The sequence below is a fragment of the Bombus affinis genome, chromosome 11, assembly GCF_024516045.1.
Source record: "Bombus affinis isolate iyBomAffi1 chromosome 11, iyBomAffi1.2, whole genome shotgun sequence".
In the NCBI taxonomy this organism is placed as follows: domain Eukaryota; kingdom Metazoa; phylum Arthropoda; class Insecta; order Hymenoptera; family Apidae; genus Bombus; species Bombus affinis.
This window is the reverse complement of record NC_066354.1, coordinates 11,206,603-11,226,510: the sequence shown is the minus strand read 5'-3', so window position 1 is coordinate 11,226,510 and position 19,908 is coordinate 11,206,603. Positions and strand designations below refer to the sequence as shown.

The 19,908-nt window shown below is 29.2% G+C and overlaps 7 protein-coding genes across 13 annotated transcripts; 3 read left to right on the top strand and 4 right to left on the bottom strand.

Moving 5' to 3' along the window:
- Window positions 1–263: 263 nt before the first annotated feature.
- On the top strand, window positions 264–3,893 carry LOC126922221 (N-terminal kinase-like protein). 2 transcript variants are annotated; one of them, XM_050734613.1, is made up of 12 exons: window positions 264–409; window positions 531–677; window positions 755–883; window positions 979–1,190; window positions 1,517–1,607; window positions 1,690–2,172; window positions 2,251–2,472; window positions 2,545–2,797; window positions 2,870–3,040; window positions 3,121–3,389; window positions 3,476–3,587; window positions 3,665–3,893. In XM_050734613.1, exons 1-12 carry the CDS (start codon window positions 296–298, stop codon window positions 3,814–3,816), a joined length of 2,355 nt encoding a protein of 784 aa, XP_050590570.1. In that variant the 5' UTR covers window positions 264–295; the 3' UTR covers window positions 3,817–3,893. The 2 variants fall into 2 exon arrangements, with proteins under 2 accessions (XP_050590570.1, XP_050590569.1); XM_050734612.1 differs by having other exon boundaries at window positions 3,473–3,587.
- A 328-nt stretch (window positions 3,894–4,221) lies between these two features.
- On the bottom strand, window positions 4,222–5,549 carry LOC126922294 (probable glucosamine 6-phosphate N-acetyltransferase). The gene is made up of 5 exons (XM_050734782.1): window positions 5,251–5,549; window positions 4,920–5,040; window positions 4,779–4,841; window positions 4,561–4,688; window positions 4,222–4,488 (listed from the first exon to the last, which is right to left on the bottom strand). Exons 1-5 carry the CDS (start codon window positions 5,263–5,265, stop codon window positions 4,246–4,248), a joined length of 570 nt encoding a protein of 189 aa, XP_050590739.1. The 5' UTR covers window positions 5,266–5,549; the 3' UTR covers window positions 4,222–4,245.
- LOC126922303 (uncharacterized) lies at window positions 5,138–7,293 on the top strand. 2 transcript variants are annotated; one of them, XM_050734793.1, is made up of 3 exons: window positions 5,138–5,266; window positions 6,565–6,729; window positions 6,818–7,293. In XM_050734793.1, exons 1-3 carry the CDS (start codon window positions 5,233–5,235, stop codon window positions 6,889–6,891), a joined length of 273 nt encoding a protein of 90 aa, XP_050590750.1. In that variant the 5' UTR covers window positions 5,138–5,232; the 3' UTR covers window positions 6,892–7,293. The 2 variants fall into 2 exon arrangements, with proteins under 2 accessions (XP_050590750.1, XP_050590751.1); XM_050734794.1 differs by lacking the exon at window positions 5,138–5,266 and adding an exon at window positions 5,900–6,064.
- Window positions 7,027–15,135, bottom strand: LOC126922212 (bromodomain adjacent to zinc finger domain protein 1A). 4 transcript variants are annotated; one of them, XM_050734579.1, is made up of 14 exons: window positions 14,699–15,135; window positions 14,091–14,229; window positions 13,800–14,014; window positions 13,508–13,730; window positions 13,205–13,434; window positions 12,448–13,121; window positions 11,904–12,368; window positions 11,342–11,832; window positions 10,490–11,266; window positions 10,199–10,413; window positions 9,911–10,095; window positions 9,614–9,727; window positions 8,906–9,257; window positions 7,027–8,400 (listed from the first exon to the last, which is right to left on the bottom strand). In XM_050734579.1, exons 1-14 carry the CDS (start codon window positions 14,809–14,811, stop codon window positions 8,217–8,219), a joined length of 4,377 nt encoding a protein of 1,458 aa, XP_050590536.1. In that variant the 5' UTR covers window positions 14,812–15,135; the 3' UTR covers window positions 7,027–8,216. The 4 variants fall into 4 exon arrangements, with proteins under 4 accessions (XP_050590536.1, XP_050590538.1, XP_050590537.1 ...); XM_050734581.1 differs by having other exon boundaries at window positions 7,027–8,388; XM_050734580.1 differs by having other exon boundaries at window positions 13,508–13,718.
- Window positions 15,136–15,589: 454 nt separating this feature from the next.
- Window positions 15,590–17,319, bottom strand: LOC126922265 (probable DNA-directed RNA polymerase III subunit RPC6). 2 transcript variants are annotated; one of them, XM_050734727.1, is made up of 5 exons: window positions 17,202–17,319; window positions 16,840–17,004; window positions 16,045–16,663; window positions 15,812–15,973; window positions 15,590–15,740 (listed from the first exon to the last, which is right to left on the bottom strand). In XM_050734727.1, exons 2-5 carry the CDS (start codon window positions 16,917–16,919, stop codon window positions 15,666–15,668), a joined length of 936 nt encoding a protein of 311 aa, XP_050590684.1. In that variant the 5' UTR covers window positions 16,920–17,004; window positions 17,202–17,319; the 3' UTR covers window positions 15,590–15,665. The 2 variants fall into 2 exon arrangements, with proteins under 2 accessions (XP_050590684.1, XP_050590683.1); XM_050734726.1 differs by lacking the exon at window positions 17,202–17,319 and having other exon boundaries at window positions 16,840–17,066.
- LOC126922298 (uncharacterized) lies at window positions 16,649–17,732 on the top strand. Its single transcript, XM_050734786.1, has 3 exons — window positions 16,649–16,798; window positions 17,061–17,155; window positions 17,252–17,732. The coding sequence occupies exons 1-3, from the start codon at window positions 16,777–16,779 to the stop codon at window positions 17,642–17,644; spliced, it is 510 nt and encodes a 169-aa protein (XP_050590743.1). The 5' UTR covers window positions 16,649–16,776; the 3' UTR covers window positions 17,645–17,732.
- LOC126922246 (26S proteasome regulatory subunit 4) lies at window positions 17,645–19,754 on the bottom strand. Its single transcript, XM_050734687.1, has 5 exons — window positions 19,643–19,754; window positions 18,748–19,309; window positions 18,287–18,673; window positions 17,949–18,184; window positions 17,645–17,870 (listed from the first exon to the last, which is right to left on the bottom strand). Exons 1-5 carry the CDS (start codon window positions 19,643–19,645, stop codon window positions 17,736–17,738), a joined length of 1,323 nt encoding a protein of 440 aa, XP_050590644.1. The 5' UTR covers window positions 19,646–19,754; the 3' UTR covers window positions 17,645–17,735.
- Window positions 19,755–19,908: the final 154 nt, after the last annotated feature.

Below are 19,908 nucleotides of genomic sequence, written 5' to 3'. Positions count from 1 at the left end.
AGTGACAGACATTAACATATCATCGGATATCTGACATAAAAAGTTGTCAAATAAACTGGCAAAAATAGTTGTATTGAAATATAATAAAAAAAAATTGTATCAGTGGATTGTGTTGAAATTGTACACTGATTTATACGCGAGTAATATGAGTTCAATATTAAGTACGTAATCGTCGCGAAGTAGCAGCGCGGTTGAAGATATAGTTGATGCGTAGCTGTCAGTGTAATGATAAGGTTCTGAGTCAAAGAATGAATTTGATTTATATCAGAGTTAAATAATTGAATCGAAAAGAAATATGTGGTCCTTCTTTTCAAGAGACCCCACCAAAGATTTTTCATATGAGATCGGTGAACCGGTTTCTAGTTTAGATGATAAGAGCATCTGGACACTGCATAGGGCTAAGAAAAAGGTACCATAACCTGATGCGGTAAAAATTCTTAGAAAATATTTCTCATTTTTAGGTATTCACTCAAATTTGATATTGTCTGTTTGAAAATTGTATTCTTATTATTCGAAATATTTTTTTGCAGGGTTCTACAGGAGGTGAAGATGTTTCAGTGTTCGTATTTGAATGTAAGACAGGCAATGAACATCTTTTGAATATAGCTCGTTCAGCGGTTAAAAGATTAAAAACACTTAGACATCCAAGCATACTTGCATATCTTGATAGTTTTGAGGTATAAAGATTTTATATTATAAAACATTGCATTAGTAATATGAATATACAGTAATATAATTTGCCTTATAATTTCAGACTAATAAAGTAATTTATTTAGCAACTGAACGTGTAGAAACTTTATATAGTCGTCTGATAAGGAAATCTGATGGTGATGATGAATCTAAAAGGGAACTATATTTTTCTTGGGGAATATTCCAAATTACTGTGCGTATAAAAAGTAAATATAATAATGCGTCATTTCACAATCTATCATTACATATATATATATATTATATATATATATATATATATGTTAATAGAGAGCACTGAATTTTCTAAATAATGATGGTAACCTACGACACAACAATGTTAATTTATGGAGTGTATTTGTTAATGAGGAAAGTGGAGAATGGAAACTTGGTGGAGTTGAACATATGACAGCAGTAGATACTGTTTACAGCGTATTACCATCAACATTCCAAGTATATTATCCTCTTGATATTAAGGAAAATGTAAAGCCAGCCACCAAATGGTAAAAAAGATTTATGAACAATTCAAACAAATTCATATTTCTATTTAATAATCATTACTGCTTAAAATGTACATTATTCTTATTACAAATGACACACACATATTACAAAATTATATTTTAATATATAAAAAATAATCCAATCGTATTTTTGTTATAGCTACAACTTATTTAATATGTAAAACTTTAACAAAATAATTGTCTTATTTGGTAAATAATAGAAAATAGTTATCTTATTCCTAAAGTTACACTACAATACTAGCTTTTCTATATGTAAACATTTAGGTTTATTGTTAACACTAAGAAACTGATGAATAAATAAAAAACAGCTCAGTTGACATGTGGGGACTTGGATGCCTGATCTGGGAAACATATAATGGTCCACTAACTTCAAATTCGCAACTTAAAGTCACTGATAAAGTATGTTTTCTGTATACCTACAGGATGAATATTTATTTTGAAATTGAAGTTGATATCTCTTAAATATCTATTTTTATTTTAGATTCCAAAACAATTGCAACTGATATATAGAGAATTGATCAGTAGCAATGAAGAAGGAAGACCGAATCCTGCAGATGTGATAGCGCGTTGCCGCAGTAATGGTGGATTTTTTAAAAATGATCTAGTAGATGCGCTTTTATTCCTAGAGGAAATTCAAATGAAAGAAAGAGGAGAAAAGGGGCGATTTTTCTCACAACTTGCTGTTCAGTTGGAATCATTTCCGGATGGCGTTGGCAGGTATAAAATTTTACCACAATTATTGGCTGCCTTTGAATTTGGTGATGCTGGAAGTGCAGTATTACCTCCTCTATTACAACTTGGTTGCCAACTGCCCGACGCCGAATATCAACGAAGAGTTGTACCATGTGTTGTCAAATTATTTGCATCCAATGATAGAGCAACAAGATTAAGATTATTGCAACAGCTAGATCGATTTGTTGATCATTTACAACCAGCAACAGTTAATGAAGCTATCTTTCCACAGGTAATTATGAATACTAATTGCTTTTTATTATGCAAAAATACAGATTCAAGATACTTTGATGTTATTTATTAATTACAGGTAGCCAAAGGGTTTTTAGATACAAATGCTGCAATCAGGGAACAAACAATAAAATCTGTTGTACATTTAGCACCAAAATTAGATTATAATAATCTTAATGTGGAAACATTAAGGTATTTTGCTAAACTTCAGTCGAAAGATGAACATGGCGGCATACGTACTAATACTACAGTTTGTTTAGGAAAAATTGCTCAACATCTTCATCCTCAAATTAGGCAAAAAGTAATTTCAATTTAGACATAAAAGTTATAAAGTGATATCTAATAGAAATTACAAATAACAACGTTATCGTAGGTATTAATTGGAGCATTTATTCGAGGTACACGAGATCCCTTTCCACCAGCTAGAGCAGCGAGTATTTTAGCATTAGCTGCAACGCAGCAATACTTTCTACTGCAAGAAGTTGCAAATCGTATTTTACCAGCTCTGTGCCCACTCACTACAGATGTGGATAAGGGAGTAAGAGATAACGCATTCCGAACTATCCGTGGATTTCTATCAAAACTAGAAAGAGTATCGGAAAATCCAGGATTACGTGAATCTATGGGTACTAAAACGATCCAGAGATTTTATTTATAAATAATCAACATAATTGATAATGTAAACGATATGATTTCAGAGGCTGATGTAAATACAGCTACACCAAGTCTTAGCAATGCAGCCGCAACATGGGCTGGCTGGGCTGTAACAGCAGTTACTGCCAAATTTTATCGCAGTCAATCGGATACACCTAAATCATCAAATCCGCATAACATATCTAGAATTTTACTAAACAAACCCGCCTCTTTAGGTATCTAATTTATATATATGTATATATTTTATTCTACTGCTATGAAACACTGTTTACATAAATATATGATAAAATTACAGAGCAAGCTAGCAGTTCGCAAAGTAGTGCTAGTACAACTGCCACGACAAGTAGTGCTACAAGTATGACGTCATTAGACCATGATCATGAACATGATTTACAGAATGCTACAAACGCAAATTCAGATTGCGATTGGGACTGGGATGCTGACAATTGGGGGGATATGGAAGAAGGACCTTCTAATACATCAGGACATGGACTAAGTAATATTTCACCATCTTGTCATTCTCCTAAACCTAATGATCAGTGGACAAGCCTTGAAGAAGAACCAGTTTGTATTATTCGAAATTAAAGATATTAATATATTAGCATACCACATGAAATAAAAGAAGGGAAATTAAATATTTCGTTTAGGAGGAAGAAGCAGCACAGGATGTAGAAGATAAGAATGATTCTTCTGAGGTAGGTTGGGAGGATTCAGAATTTCAGCCTCTGGAAGATTTTCAACCATTAGAACATACACAATCAGGTATGTCTATATTTTTATAACTGTCACATTGATATAAATATTTAACTAATAATTTGAAATTAATTCTTTTGTATAAGAAAATGCTGAAAGTACTAATACAATTAGTGGAAACAATAAATTAGAAGAAGCAAGAAGAAAACGCGAGGAGCGTAAATTAGCAAGGCAAAGACAAATGGAAGCAAAGAGAGCGATAAAATTACGAAATAATGTCGCTGCTAAGAAACTCTAATTTAAATACCATAATTTAATGATTGCGTTTATGTATTTAACAAAAGCAAGAATTAAAAAATGATGAAAGCGAAAAAAGTATTTTTTCTATTAATGACTAGTTGATATTTGTTAAAAATTAATTTTGAATTGTTTTTCTAACATTGTTTATTGTATTATTATATATTCTTATAAAATATTATACATATGTCCAGTAAAATATAATTACAAATCAATACTTTTTTAACCTGTACATCCCATATTATATTTATTAATTCATATTGAAATAATTTATTGACTACAATATTTGTAAAAAGAGTAATAACTGTTTTTCAAATATTGAAAATGAAGCAATAAGAATCCCTGTTTAAAATCGAGGTATGCTGAAATTATGTAATGATTTAAACTATAAATTTTTTATAACAACTTTTAAGTATTGTTTTTTCTATCGTCATAAATGAGATTGTTCTGTATTGTTTTCAGTTGGAAATCTCATATTAAGATAATTGGCATTGCTAGGCTCACGTTTAAAGCCTAAACTTTCATAGAATGGTATAAGATGATCTTTACAATCCAATGATAATTTATAGCATCGTAAATAGCGTGACAATTGTAATATAATTTTGATTACCAGCTTTCCTAGATGCTTACCACGGTATTTATTATTTACTACCACATCTTCTAAACGTCCTCTCTGTAACAAATTTCTCTTTCTTGTAGGAAAATCTTTATTTTATAATAGATATTAAAAGAGTAAAAAACATACCACTGCACAATTGTGAATAAACTTTTGTTCTACAACTAATGTTGCAGTCGCTACTACTTTTTCAGTGTTTACATCTTCTATTACAATGATGTAATAGCTACCAGTATTTTTCATCATATGAAAACGATCTATGTATTAGGAAATAAGATTAAATAGATTTTTATTATTATTTCTCCTATACTCATCTTTATACAAAAGTTAATTTAAAAAAGACTTACTAAGAAATTGTTCTCTATTTATATTTCCGACTTCAGTTAATTGAGCCAAGAGCTGAAGAAAACCTTTCAAATAAATATCACAATGTTAATAAATAAACTACATTATTAGTGATAATAACTGTTTTATAATTTTTCTTTTACCTCTATCATAATCTTCTGATTTTAAAGGCCTAATTAATAAACCATCGATGTGTGACAAGGACAATCGATCCAATACACTCGAATTAAATAATTCGATTTCTGTATCTTCAAGATATTTTTCCTGTTAATATTCAATAAACCAAAAATTAATTAATAATTAACATATTGCTTAAAAGATTAACGTAGTAACAACATTATAAATTCAGAGAAATCTTATACTTAGTAACATATTGTTTTTATCAAATCAGAATTATTTTTAAACTACACACAGACAACAAATGAAGTTCTTTAAATCCAAAAGTTAAGCTTAAAAATGAGAAGCATTTACAACCTCTATAGAACTCATGGCAAGTACACGCACAATTTCAGATTTATTATTAATCAATCGCGTTTGGGATAGATTCTGTTATCTTCCGCGCTCGTTCAGATTATACATATGGAGACCTTCACTAATATTTTAATTGATCTTATTGTAACATAAGGTGTCACTTTCACGCAACTACCTTCAAATGTTTTTATATTCTTATAATTTATATCAAGGATTAACTTGATAAGTCTGCATTAAAAATCTACTTTTGTTTATGATTGTATACACTGTATCATGATAAGACAGATTTACGTGTTGATAAAATGAATTGTAATCTTATTAAAAACCATATTTTATTTATACATGTTATATATAATATTCAAATTATTTTTTATTTTCATTAATACCAGCTGTTTAATATTCATATATGTAACTACTTATTAGTATATAAATTATTGATAAAATTGATATTTAAACAGAACTTTATATAGAAATTTATATGATTTATTTATTAACGAGAAATAAAGTATGTTCAGTGATTAACTTTTATTTTGTAGTTTATTTCAAAAATTAAAATATAGTAAATTATTGATTACTATTAATTACTAATGTTTTAGCAGATCTTTTTAGTTTTTTTTTCTTTAAATATGTCTGATTCTTAACCAATAAAATTTTAAATCTTGGACTATAATGGTAGATAATTGTGATTCGATACTTTTCGATACATTTTAGTAGGATGCTGGTTATATAATATTGTTCTATGGCTGTAACAGTCATAGTAGATCCGTTTCGTTAGTTTGTTAAGATTGTGTTCTAAACCGATAAAGGATAACATTCGGTAAATAAATGATTTTATGTAAATGTTAAAAAATATAAAAATCATATAAAAGCTATATATAAAATATTAATATGCAAAAGAAACTCATTATTCGCGCTGTAAATGTAATTTTCGTACTATCGAACTTTAATTTTGTAATTATATTTGCAATTTCCGTAACAGAACAAATTATACAAATATAGAATTACACATATATTTGTCAGATACGTTCCATTTTGTTATAATCGAGTGAATCAGTTTTTATTAATCAAATTTCATGTACGATACATAATATTTATTTTCCGGATTCTTAAAGAATAAAAAAATATTCTTTTTCATTATATAAAGTATTATCATAAACATAAAGTGTATTAATTATTACTTTATAAACTACAAACCGTATGCTATCTCTTATGGAATATTATTTTTTAATCGTTTAAACATAGAAATAAATAACAAACAATAAAAATTAATATTAAACATTAATATCAAAATGAAGATTAATAATAAACTATTTTTAGCCATGTCTGGAACACAAATGAAGTACCCATATTCACTGGCTGCAAAAATTAGACGATTTCCATTTCATCATTACACGTTTGTAGCAAAGAATGGTTGGGTATTTAGATATTGGATAATTAGTTCAATAATTTGTTTACCTATATTCTATAAATTCCATAAAATGAGTAAGTACAATACTTTGGAAAACCTATTTTATGTTATTTTAGCATTTATATACGTAAGGATTAATAATTTTTTCTTATTGTATTGCAGGTCATGCTCCAGAAAATGTGAAAAAATGGGAAGAGATCCACAAAGAACAATTTTCTGGAAAAATGCATCATTAAATTATAAATTAAAAACATTGTAGTATGATGTGAAAGAGAAATATATATGAATACTTTCAAATTGTATATAAAAATTCTATTTAACTAGCTTCTGATTTATTATATAGTTTATTATAAACAAATTTCATTTGTAAATCTATTTTAAAAGTTTATTACCAAATTAATCGTATAAAACATACATGATTACAAAGAACTGCTTCTACTGCTGTACAATATAGAGATTAATGATAATTTGTACCGTAGATTTCATGTAGGGCCAGCCTAATTTATAATTTTCAAAAAATATGCTAATTATTGCGAAAAAGAAAGAGAAGCGAAAAGAAAGATAAGTACTATTAATATGTTAACAATTTGATAAAACTTAAAATAAAAATGATGAAATAAAATCCTGAAGTTTCTGTAGTTTTGTGTGCATATTTGAACCCCAGTAAAATCTACTTTATATAAATACAAGTAAAGACATAGTAACTGTGTTTGTATCAATATATAATTACTTTTGTATGCTTTTAGCATTCATAACAAAAGCTCTTAGTTTCTGTTACGCATGTATTAACTCTTAAACCATCAGTCATGTTACGCATGATCGTACTTCACACTGCATATAGACGTACTATAAAAGGCAGGTAATGTGTAACATTTTACATGAATTTTATATAAGTCAAATCTTTCAAAGTTTAGAATATATTTAGGTAACCCTCCAAAATTTTTTACTTAACTATAAAGATATATAAGATGTAATCAAATTAATAACGTTAAAATAATAAATAATTAATAATATAATGTAAAACTTTGTTTTATAACAAAAAATTTGTTTATAATAATACTAACTCAAAAGACTATTCTTGTACTGGCTCAAGCATATGAAAATAGTTCATTGCTTACGCACTTGTTCATTTGTTTATAAAATGTTCTACATTAAACAGTAATTTCTACAAAATGGTATGCGAGAGCAATTGTACCATGCGTAAAATTCTACAAATAATACTGTGCATGCTTTTTGATATAGCAAGCCTAAGAAAAAGAGTTAATCGGGATATTTGATAATTAACATAGAAGAAAATATTTTAAATACTTTTAAGCTTGCATTTTATCACCTCTTTCAATAGGTAAACTTCATAAATTCTATACGGTATTTTCTAATTTTCAGTAAACGAAATCATTTTTTTAGCAATATATACTTTACAGAGCATTTTTTGCTGAATTATGAATCTGTACACAATTCAACATCAGTGTACAAATTTAGCATCAAGGTACATTTAATTTACGTATTAGAAGTAAAAATTGATATTCAATAAATATAACGATTTCAAAAAAGTATTTTATCTCTATCTTGATTTTTGAATATTTTCTGCTTCTTCATCTTCGCTAACTGCGAGACCATTTTCTTCGAATTTTGGCTTCTTTGTATCTGGAGGTCGTAGTAATTCTTCACCATGTGTCGTCAATCCTAATTCTTTGCATCGTTTTTCATAGTACTTCAATAATCTGATACCTGCTCTGTATACGTAACTATTTTTAAAAAGACATAGCCTAACTTTCAAAATCTGTACTACTTTAAGTGTTCGGAAGCCAAAGATTTTGATCTTAAATGATTATTGTTCTGGTTTCTATTGCAATAATTTCTATTAGCTCTTTTTAACTGCAAAATATACAAAATTACTGCAAAATTTAATTTAATAGTAGCAAATGAAATTTTTTCATTCATTCATAAAGCTATGATTGTGAAATATTTAATTGTTGCATATTTTGTTAGTTTCAATATTCATTAGTTGCAAATGCATGCAATCCCACTTCTATCTTTTGGTATTAGAGATACAAATATCATTTAATAATATTAATAAATATACAATATAGTATAAAGATATTATTATTATTAGCACATATAAAGTTACTAAAACACTATACTTAAACACTTGCAATATGAACATAGCACATTAATCAATAGTATTAGTTAATCTCGCAATCTCTGGCGTCCGAACTTATGTAAAAAAATACTTGTGTTAGTAATACTCACTTGTAAACAGAACTGTGTTCTTCGTTATAAGCTTGACAATTTTCAAACACTAAATGACAATCACTGAAAAAATGTTCCAGTGTTTCATATTCATTATTATTAAGTTTATATTTAATTGTACCAAAATCCATAGGATTGGAAATAATATCATGATAATCTGGAACTTCATCTTTTGTAACAGGTGATAGGAAAGGCCACGAATCTCTGTGATGCCTAATGTCAGAAAGTAATTCCTGTAGTCTCCCCATACATCCCTTAATTGTTCCCTTATCTTCTTCTTGTTCAATTTCAGCAGCTCTTTTAGCTGCTCTTCTGGTTTGTCTTGGTTCTGTATCCTCTGAAGTGCTGCTATCTGTATATATATAAATATGCATATATACAATTAAATACGGATATTAGGATGTAAACACTTCTAAAGTAGTTAGTTAATGGAAAACATTAAAAGAATTACATTGAATTAAGAAAAGTATAAATATATTTAAAGAAAGAAAGCAAATTTAATATAAATTTTAAATGTTCTGCTTTAATAGAAGCATAAGTACCATTTGCACATACATGCAACAAAGTTGATTAACCTTAATTTAGTAATAATGAACAAATGTATAAAGCAATCCTACATATTACATATCATTATACCAAGTATTACTATATTTGTAAAAAAAATCTGTATTCATACTAAGCAAAAGTGAATAGAATTACAATACAGACCGTCCCAGTCTGTAGATTCTGTAGTGAGGAGGCTCTTGGCAAAGCCATGGATGCGAGAGCGTGCTGCTGCAGCGCACAGTCTCTCCTTGTCCCTTTCCCTTTCACGCCCCCTCACTAACAACATAATTAGAACTAAGAAACTGCTTTATTACATTAGTATTTAAATTTAAAAAATGTGCTAAGATGTTAACACGAAATGATAATAAAATATTATGAGATAGCGCAATATTTTCAAAGTTTGTCATAGCATTTCCTGCGACCACTAAATTTGCCATAATTGTATATTATAATATTTACCATATCTTATGTTTGTCTTTCTCTCTTTCCTATCCTTGCAGTCTGAACAAACCCATCTTCCTCGAGGTGCTCTTGTTAACGGAGGTTCTATACATTCTACATGATAAAAATTTGAACATGTATCGCAGCTGATTAATTTTCCACCGCTTTTACATATGCAACATACATTTATTTGTCGACTACCCCTGGAACATATATTAATTATTGAAAAATTTCTTCGTTTAATACTAAATAATATTTATAATTTCTAAAAAATACCAAATATTTTATTATCAAAATGACACTTACATATCATCATCACTATCTTCTTCTAATTCTTCATCAACTGAATCCCCTTCCTCCTCACTTTCAAGAACACGTTTTGCACGATTATGTCGAGTTTCTTTGGTTAATATTACATCCTCCTCTAATTCATCTTCAAATTTTTTTCTCTTTTTAATTTTCTCTTTTGGTTTTGTAGGTGGTTTACATACTTTACAATACCAATCTCCATCTGGTACACTCTACAAGTAAATATTTAATATCAAATATTGCAATATAATGGAAGCTAAAAATAAAAGGATTAAGAAAATAATGTACATTTAATTTTGGTTGCAAACAATATAAATGATGGCCTTTGTTGCACCCATCACATAGTAGCATTTTGTCGCCGTCTCGTCGTCGTCTACATATTCGACACTGAGCATTTAATGCACTTCTACTCCATGCAACACTATTTTCTAAAGTACTTAAATGTACAAACAATTGAGACCAACTCGCTGATGCCATAAGTGATTGTTCCCATTTTTCTCTGATGTCTTCGCCAAACCATTTCTTATCTTTCTCAGTGGCACCTAACGGTTTTTGTAAGTACTTTTGCTCAATAGCGTGAGATAACTGTAAAATAGCACAAGCCATTTGTTTAATGGCTAACTGCTGATTAGGATCTGGGAGCATTTCATTTTCACTTGGTGGACCTAAATATTTTCCTGCATCTTTATAAGTTTTTGTATTAATACTTCCAACTTCTGAATCTGGAGTTCCAGGTCTGCTATGCTTTGTTTCATTTTTGATTTTGTCTAAAGATGTATTAGAAACAATATCTGCTTCAATTTCATTTGTACCATACACTAATTTATCACATTGTTTATCATATTTCCTGTTATTTATTGCGTGCCTCCATATTTCACGGTCATTAACTTTCAAATTCCCCAAAGCCCCTCCTTTCACTCTGTCTTCAAAATCTAGGATATAATCTCTTAGAGTCAATTCTAAAACAATATTGACTGCCATTTCTGAAGGAAAATTTAAGTTGGCATTTTCGTATCTATTCTTTTTTGAAATCCTATTAGGGTGCACTTTGATAGGTTCTGAAAACTGTATCGAAAATTTACTCGCAATGTTTACTCAATAGTAATTTCAAAAGATAAAGAATCCATCTGAAATACTTACTACTTCAGGATTAAGTTTATGTCTAGGACATTCCTCAATCACAGACATTAAACTTGGCATTTCTTGTATAATATTATTTCTGAGTTCACCTTCTCTAATTCCTCGTTTACTTAAACCATTTACTAAAGCTTCTATATCTTCCGGCTTTCCAAAGAAACTCCATTTTAGTTCTGATCTCTTGCAATGCACAGGACATTCTTTGTCTCCTGTACAAGCCATTAGATTTTTTCTAATATCAAATAATTCTTGTTTAAACTCTTTCCGAGACATATCTTTTCTTGGAGACTTAAGAATATTTTTGTCAGAGAATGAAACTTTTTTAGGAGACCTTTTTGCTTTTTTAAAACTATTTTCTTTATCACTAAATTCATCTTCAAATTTATTTTTTAAATATGCATGCATAGCTTCTGTATCTAATAATTCTGGTTGATAAGGTGTACCATCAGGAATGCAATTACCAGACCACCATTCATCATTTTCTACAAATATTCCTATAAGAAAAACAAAGAAAATTTACAAACATTTTTTATTAATTGAATAATATAGAAATATGAAGCTCTACCTGGTATTGATAAAAATCTCCAATATCTACGATGAGCTCTGTCAGAACCTAAATAAACCATCATTTTATTATCTCTGGATGCTTCCTGAAGTTCTTTTAATTTATTCTCATATTCTTCTTTTTTTTTTTCCTCTTCACAACTACCACGCGTAACTTTCTTTGGTATTTTACCATCATTATCTTTTTCACGATCTCTCATTCTTTCTTTTTCTTCTTTTTCTTTCTTTTGTTCAGCTATTAAGAAAGACTTCAATTCTTTCTTTGCTTGATGAAGTTTTTCGCGTCTTTCTTCTATTACATCTCGTATCGAAGCGAAAGTGAGCAACTGATTTATCAAACATGTAGCTACTTTTAACTTTTCACCTAACTCAAATTCATGAACACTACAATGACCTAACAATCTTAAAATGTATGTCTCGTTTATTCTCATATACAGTGCAGGATCATCTTGATTTGTATAACCACCTAAAGAAATTAGGATTAAATATAATATTCGTTAATGGTTTGGTTTAGCATAGTTACATATATATATATATATATGTACCTCTTTGAGAATATCTCCACTTAGTAGCAACATCGCCAATTCGCCCTCCAGAGCACAATAAGTGTTGTCTTAGAATTTCACTTAAAGTTACATGATCTAATGTCAATTCAGATAATTTGCAACCTTGGTGCACCTGACTCCAACTAGATGCTATAGTAGAAAGTTTTACAGCCTTTGTCATTGATGATGCTCCTTCATTTGTGCTAATATCATTTGTTATGTCAGATGCTTGAGCGTAAATTTCATCTTCTTCATCTGTTTGATATTTAAAAATGTTTGCTAATAGTAATTGTAGAAGATCACTCCAAGGTCCAGATGTTTCTTTTAATAATAGTGCTTTTTCCAGTAGATCTAAAGTAAAACCATTTGGAAAATATGCACTAACTTCCAGTTCTTCATTAAAAAATTCTAAAAATTCTAGAATCATTACACTGTCGCCAAATTTTTCATTAGGTATGCTACTCTTGACTGGCGTAGCTTCTGGGATAGGAGAAAGATCTTCACATTCAAGATCCTCCCTTGGCTTATTCCATTGTCTTATATATGCAGCTAAAGCAGCTGATTTTTGTTTTTCCTCCTTTTTACGTTCATTTTGCAATACTCTTTCTTCTTTACGTTTTGCTTTTTCTTCAAGGGCTTTTGCCTTAAGGTCTTCCTTAAATTTCCCATTCATCCTATTTAAAAGTTTTGTAATTTCAATTTATTTTTAATAACTAGATACTGCAAACTACCTTTAGTTTAATATATATCGTTTTACCTTGGTTTGCGAAATTTTTTTATATCCACTCCTCCTTGATTCACTTTTTTTAAAGGGTTAGGTTTTTCTATTAACTTCTGTTTTGATACATCTGTAGTAAGAAATTTATCTATTGATTCCTGTTTATGTTTAACAGGCTTTTTAATACGTGATGTAAAGTCTGGAGGAGGACCGGCAAATATGGTATCAAAACGTACTTTATTAATCCCATATTTTTGCAAAACGCTATCCTAGAAATGCAGAAAAATTTGCTCCATCAATATATTCACAAAATTTTTGTGTTATTGCTATTAATATACTAACTTTAATAATCCATATTCCACTTTCATTCTGTTCACATAACTGACGTAAAAAAATTTTATTACGCTCTTTACTGTAGTGTTGTTTCCTTCTTCTCACTTGTGCTGCTTCCACAATCATGAGTTGACTAACATCAGAATCTCCAGAGTCTAGTTGTTCCACTTCATAACGAAATAATTTTGCCGGTGGATGATACTGTTGTTCTTGTGGGTTCCTATGTAATAAGCTTAAATTACAATAATATGAATGCACATACATATATTCTTCATTTATATAATATAGATAAATATTATACCTATTGTTTTCTTTATTATATAATTTAATTTGTTGTTCTGAGGGTGCAATAACTTGAAGAACATGACAATCACACCAAGAATCCTCTGTAAAACTTGCTTCTACCATTTCACCAACGAAATAACGATCCCTTGCAAATTGATATACATCTTCTATCATTTCCTTAAAGGATGATCTATTTGTTTTACTGGCAAGATATAATATAGGTATACGTAGCTGTAATATAAAACACATAGTCAACAAATCTGATATTTTAATAATGTAACATTAAATTTTTAATGAAATATCGTACCTCCATAGGAAATTCTTTAAGGCTTCTTTTTGCATTTTCTTCACATTGTAAAGCCTCCTCAAAGGTCATGTTAGTTCTGCCAGTTATACTACATGACCATATAAGTGAGTTACATAAAATAATCCTCTCACAAAATTCACTGCAATCATAAAATATATAACATCCTAAATGCAATGTTATTAATATCAATGCAATAACATTTTTCTAAAAGTGGATAGCAGATTTACATATCATTGCAAAAATGAAAATAAACACTTAAAAAACACGGATGTAAATATGCAATAGAGTAACAAAATAAAACTGAGATAATTTAATTTATGATCTTTTCGAAATTATCATGCAAGATTTAACTAATGACGATAGATAAAATTTACGTGCATGATCTAAATGTTTCCTATAATGTACTTTTCAGCTTTATCTATTGAGTAAAGAGCAAAAGGATATACAATAACAAATCATTAACTAGCACATCGACATGTATTATTTGCGAGAATAGCATCAAGAAAGCAAGATAATGTTGAAAGAATACGAGATATTTATGACTGAGAAATTGCATTAACGAAACTGCAGAATATGTTTCGAACTTATCTCAGCTGTCATGGTCTTACTTGTAGTCCTTGAAAATTTCATTGGTAACCTCACAGTGGAAAACTTCGTCGTCGTCTTTAAAATCTGATGAAACGTGAAGACGTTGGAATGGCTGTTTACGAAGAAGCGGCATGTCGACACTTGGTAAATCTACGTCTTCGTTCACGTTTCTAACAAGTTATAATCAATTCTACGTCGAAGATAGTGCTATACTTTTTCCGAAACACCGAGAGACACATGCAACACACGCCAACTTTTATAAACGCGTTTAAAGTTTCAACTGCTTTTTAATTTCCCCTGGAACTTGTTGCGATTTACTTGATTTGAAATTTTGTTTATTTATACGCATTGAACATAAAACTTTGATATCGTTTCACGAAACATTTCGAGTCTCATGACAAAGCACGATTTAACGGTGCTCGTGGAAGCGCGCATTCACATCTGGCATCTCAAAGCCGGAAACCAATAAAAAGAATAATCTTGCCAACATAAAGCGATTATTTAAAACGCGGGAAATAAAGATAATCATGTAATAATGTTCGTTGCGTTAATGCATTCAAAATTTTCGATTCGATAAACGTCTCTTCTTTTAATGATAATACAATTTCTATAATTATTACAAGTATTTGTGATATTATTCGTGAAGAAAATTCATTACGAATTATATAAAATATAACTGTAATATATTATCTTTTTCAAGTTGGTAATTAGTATCCGGTCTAGATATATAAATCTACTAAATTTGGCGGGAATTGTTCGCAATTTATTTAGGTAAAATCATTACGTTTTGATTTTCATACAGTTATAAGTAATAACAGATTCTATTATAATTACTATTATTAAACAACTCGGAATTTTTCTGCTTAATCTTTGTAAATTACTATAAGATTGTACAAAATAAGTGTTCTAAATATATTTTATAGAAGTTTTATTCTCTTTCTTTACATATAAATAATTATTTTAAATCCATATTTTTATTACAAAATATTATTCCAACCATTCTGCAATGTATTGACACTTTGTAGGTGTAACATCACCAACATCACAACAATTTTTTCTCACCTGTATTTAAATATTTCTATATTATTAAATCACAAAAAATATATATGAAAAAGAAAAATAAAACACCTTACCGGACAAATGCCGCAAGTAGATTTAATTAATCCAGGTGGACTTAATAAAGGTTCTACTGCTCTATATAAAGTGTTCCCATCGCCTGAAAGAGTACGTTCTACTTTTCCATCATAAACTAAGGTATTCAATATCATCTCCAAATCTTCAACTGATAACTTCACCTATAAATATTTGCATTTCTTTATAATGCACACATATATAACTTGAAGAAAATTGTAATGATCATTCAAACCTTGCTTATTCCTAGATCAGAGATAAATTTCCATACTTCTTTAGATGAAGCAAATGTAACATTTCTAGCCATGATTGGTCCACCTCTACAAGAGTTCATTTGCTCCCTTTTATTCTCTAGAAATCTATAACATTGTTGATTAAGAACATCAACAAATTCTGCTTCAAAATCTTGATCTTGGTACCATGCACCTCCAGTTACAGATGTGTCTGGTTCTAAATTGTATAACATATATACTTTTTTCTTACTTGCTGCTACAGACTTAACAGCTTTGATAAATTTTTTAATTTCTAAACTTTTTAAAATTTTATTTAATTGCGTGGGCATTAAATTGGATTTAAATCTTATATCACGAATCCAAATTCCTTTATTCCCCGCTTCTTCAATGATGGTGTATACGATTTTTTCCTCATTATCTGCGCCTTTAGCTATTTTTGCTTTAGATGGATCCTTCAAACGATATAACAAGGAACCACCTTGCTTAAATAGATCAAAATGACCCTGAGATAAAAGTTTATTTATAATTTGAGCTCTTTGAACAGGTTGCAAGTCTGGCATTTCAGTACTTAAGTCTTTATCAGATATTCCTTTTGGTCTTGTCTGTGCTAATGCAAGAATTCTGAAAATTTAAAATACCATATTTAGATACTTTTTTCATATTTCATTTCTGTAATAATAAAATATGAGCAGTCTATTATGTAATAACATAATTATTTATATTGTACATGAGTAATGATTGTAACCTATATACGTGGTAAATGTCATTAATTTTTAATAAAACGAAATAAATCTTACTTTTGTTCAATTGCATCGTATGAATTTATATCTGCATTAGTTGTATCGTGTTCCTTCGAAGTACTAGCTTCGGTTTCCATTATACTTGTGTAATATTAAAAATACAATTCACTTGATTATCTTCAATATTTGTTAGGTTATGTTCGCATGCTTTCACTAAATTATCTGCAACCACAACGATAAGATTAATTATATTAATACAATTAATTAAAATTATTTAGGAAACATGGAAAATTCTTTAAATGAATCGGATACTGAAGATTCCTTGAATATTGCTACTAAAAACTGGGATCGAATTATTAGTACTGCTAAAAAGGTACAATTTGTATACCAATTATAATTATAGAAAAGACAATACCTACATTTTCTATAAACTGTACCACGACTTTAAATATACTATTATTTTTTAAAGGATGGTTACAGGGAAGGAGTAGAAGATGGGTCAAATTCTGTTTTTCAAAATGGTTTTGATAGTGGATATAAAGAAGGTTTTCAAACGGCTTTTATTCTAGGAAAGTTTAAAAGTTTATTAAACGCTATACCAAAGGATGTCGAGCATCCGCAAAATATAAAAGAAATTTTTGATAAAACTAGAAGAGGCGCGTGTCATATATGTGTAGCAGAACTTCATAATGTCAATAATACACAGAAGAGTTTTGATGAAATCATCAATGAACAAAGGTCGTATTCAGTGAAAGTTCTTCAAACATCGTATGAGTATTTTCAACCATATGTAAAGCAATTAAATATTAGCGAATTCGATATATTAAAGATACGAGATGTTCCAGATTTAGAAGATAATTAATTTATCAATCAAAACAGTTTTTTGTATCTTTTTATTAGCATGTATATTTTTATGCTTCAAACGTAAATAAAGAATTTTAATTGCAGAATTTTTATAAATATAACCCTTCGGGAGATCCCTCCTTTTTCCGATACAAAACGCTCTCTTTAGATTTTTTGAAATCATCACTAGTAACTTTCATACGGCGTTCACGTAAAGCCATTAAACCAGCTTCAGTACATATGGCCTATAAGATAAAAATATTGTTTAATGTATCATTTAATTCTTTTTCCATTCAAATACCATTATATATATAATGCTTTACCTTTATATCTGCACCTGAAAGATCATCTTTAGCCATAATTAATTCTGCTAAATTTACATCAGGTGCTAAAGTCATTCTGCTAGTATGAATGCTGAATATTCTTCTTTTTGTTTTTTCATCAGGCAATGGAAATTCTATTTTTCTATCAATACGGCCAGGTCTGATTAATGCTGGATCTAATGTTTCAATTCTATTTGTAGCCATAACAACTTTAACATCTCCGCGACTATCAAAACCTGAAAAATAAAAATACTTTGTTATTATTGTTATACTATTGTTATTAAAATGTAAAACATAATTATAATACTGTATAATTGAAATTAAAATACTTTTCGTACCATCAAGTTGATTGAGGAGTTCTAACATAGTTCTTTGAATTTCACGTTCTCCACCACTATTGCTATCATACCGTTTTGTGCCTACAGCATCTATTTCATCTATAAATACAATAGAAGGGGCATGCTCTTCTGCAACCCTAAATAACTCTCTAACAAGTTTGGGACCATCTCCTAAATATTTCTGTATAAGCTCAGAACCAACAACTCTCAAAAAGGTTGCAGAGGTTTGATTAGCAACAGCTTTTGCTAACAATGTTTTTCCAGTTCCTGGAGGACCATAAAGTATGACTCCTTTTGGAGGTTTAATACCCATTTCTTCATAATACTCTGGATGTGTTAAAGGCAATTCTACAGATTCCTTGATTTCTTGAATTTGTGTATCAAGTCCTAAATAATGAAATATGTTTGTGAATTAGTAATGTTATATAAAAATTTGTAACAGTAATGCAAATATTTCATACCACCAATATCTGCATAAGTTTCTTGTGGAGCTTTCTCTAGTTTCATTACTGTAACCATTGGATCTGTATCATCACCTAAAACTCCAACAACAGCATGAACTTTATGATTTAATAGAACAGAACATCCAGGTTCTAATTGATCCTTATCCACAAATGATAAAATTGATACATAATGCTCAGAGCCAACAGATGTAGAAACTATTGCATGATTATCATCAATAATTTCTTCTAATGTTCCAACAGACATTGGAGTTCCACGTAAGTCATCGACTTTAGATCTTTCTTCTTCATTCTTTTCTTCTTGTGGCTTTAGTCTTTCTTGATTTCGAATAAATTCTTCTTCCATTAACAAGTAATCTTTTATACGTTCTAACTTCAGAAGCTTTAGTCTACAACGTGTATGAGGTGTAACTTGTGGTAATTTTAAAGCAGCATCTGGTCCTTTTGTACGCCGCTTCTTTTTGCCTACTCTTGTTGGGATAGGTGGTTCATATTTCTTTTTCTTATCCTTATCATCCTTCTTATCACTTCCTGTACCACTGGTACCAGATTGATTTTGTCCCTGATATAATAAATATTACCTTTCAAAATAATTTCAACTTCATAATACATAATACTTTTAATATAATTTCGAAAGAATGTTGCGTATGAATAAAAAAAACACAGTTGGCAATGAATACGAAACTTTCAGTTTGAATAATATGAAATTTATCAGAAAACGTGTTATAATTAGTATAACCTAAAATGTCAAACACGACATAATATACTTATTTAAAAAGAAAGTAATAAATTTTATAATTAAATGGATATAGACGTTAAATATTTTACTATAAATTATTCTAGAATAGTTCGAGTTCCTTAATTTACAAATAATTAAGAAGGCTTTAGAAATTACCATTTTTGATTCACTGTTTGGTCATGAATCGAAACGGCGAAGTCATCCGCCGTTATATGAGCAGAATCGATTACGATTTCGATATCTTCCTTCGTAATATATCGAAATAATTCGATACGTCGAAAAAGTATTAATACAAAAAATGTTTAAAAAAAATGATATAAAAATTAATAATATAAATATTTTGATTGTGTATGACGAATTGAACAATTAAAAGTTTTTAGAAGCAATATTAAACGAGCTTTAATATTGTTTTTTATTTATGA

Excerpts from the sequence above, each read along its gene's own strand:
- LOC126922212 (XM_050734579.1), bottom strand. The coding sequence starts at position 14,811 with ATGCCGCTTCTTCGTAAACAGCCATTCCAACGTCTTCACGTTTCATCA. Across the intron at positions 13,435-13,507 it reads GTGGAATATGGATTATTAAA|GATAGCGTTTTGCAAAAATA; the intron begins GTTAGTATATTA and ends CTGCATTTCTAG. Across the intron at positions 12,369-12,447 it reads GTGGAGATATTCTCAAAGAG|GTGGTTATACAAATCAAGAT; the intron begins GTACATATATAT and ends TAATTTCTTTAG.
- LOC126922221 (XM_050734612.1), top strand. The coding sequence starts at position 296 with ATGTGGTCCTTCTTTTCAAGAGACCCCACCAAAGATTTTTCATATGAG. Across the intron at positions 3,041-3,120 it reads AAACAAACCCGCCTCTTTAG|AGCAAGCTAGCAGTTCGCAA; the intron begins GTATCTAATTTA and ends ATAAAATTACAG. Across the intron at positions 3,588-3,664 it reads ATTAGAACATACACAATCAG|AAAATGCTGAAAGTACTAAT; the intron begins GTATGTCTATAT and ends CTTTTGTATAAG.
- LOC126922246 (XM_050734687.1), bottom strand. Across the intron at positions 18,674-18,747 it reads AACTTATGCAGATATTGGTG|GACTTGATACACAAATTCAA; the intron begins GTATGAAATATT and ends TTCATTATTTAG. Across the intron at positions 17,871-17,948 it reads TTTCAGGTGCAGATATAAAG|GCCATATGTACTGAAGCTGG; the intron begins GTAAAGCATTAT and ends TTTATCTTATAG.
- LOC126922298 (XM_050734786.1), top strand. The coding sequence starts at position 16,777 with ATGATTGTAACCTATATACGTG. Across the intron at positions 16,799-17,060 it reads GATTGTAACCTATATACGTG|GAAACATGGAAAATTCTTTA; the intron begins GTAAATGTCATT and ends AAAATTATTTAG. Across the intron at positions 17,156-17,251 it reads TTATTAGTACTGCTAAAAAG|GATGGTTACAGGGAAGGAGT; the intron begins GTACAATTTGTA and ends TATTTTTTAAAG.
- LOC126922303 (XM_050734793.1), top strand. The coding sequence starts at position 5,233 with ATGAGAAGCATTTACAACCTCTATAGAACTCATG. Across the intron at positions 5,267-6,564 it reads CAACCTCTATAGAACTCATG|CCATGTCTGGAACACAAATG; the intron begins GCAAGTACACGC and ends AACTATTTTTAG. Across the intron at positions 6,730-6,817 it reads CTATAAATTCCATAAAATGA|GTCATGCTCCAGAAAATGTG; the intron begins GTAAGTACAATA and ends ATTGTATTGCAG.
- LOC126922294 (XM_050734782.1), bottom strand. Across the intron at positions 4,842-4,919 it reads ATCAGAAGATTATGATAGAG|GTTTTCTTCAGCTCTTGGCT; the intron begins GTAAAAGAAAAA and ends TTTATTTGAAAG. Across the intron at positions 4,689-4,778 it reads AAATAGAGAACAATTTCTTA|ATCGTTTTCATATGATGAAA; the intron begins GTAAGTCTTTTT and ends CCTAATACATAG.
- LOC126922265 (XM_050734727.1), bottom strand. The coding sequence starts at position 16,919 with ATGGAAACCGAAGCTAGTACTTCGAAGGAACACGATACAACTAATGCA. Across the intron at positions 15,974-16,044 it reads CTGATCTAGGAATAAGCAAG|GTGAAGTTATCAGTTGAAGA; the intron begins GTTTGAATGATC and ends AAATATTTATAG. Across the intron at positions 15,741-15,811 it reads CTACTTGCGGCATTTGTCCG|GTGAGAAAAAATTGTTGTGA; the intron begins GTAAGGTGTTTT and ends ATTTAAATACAG.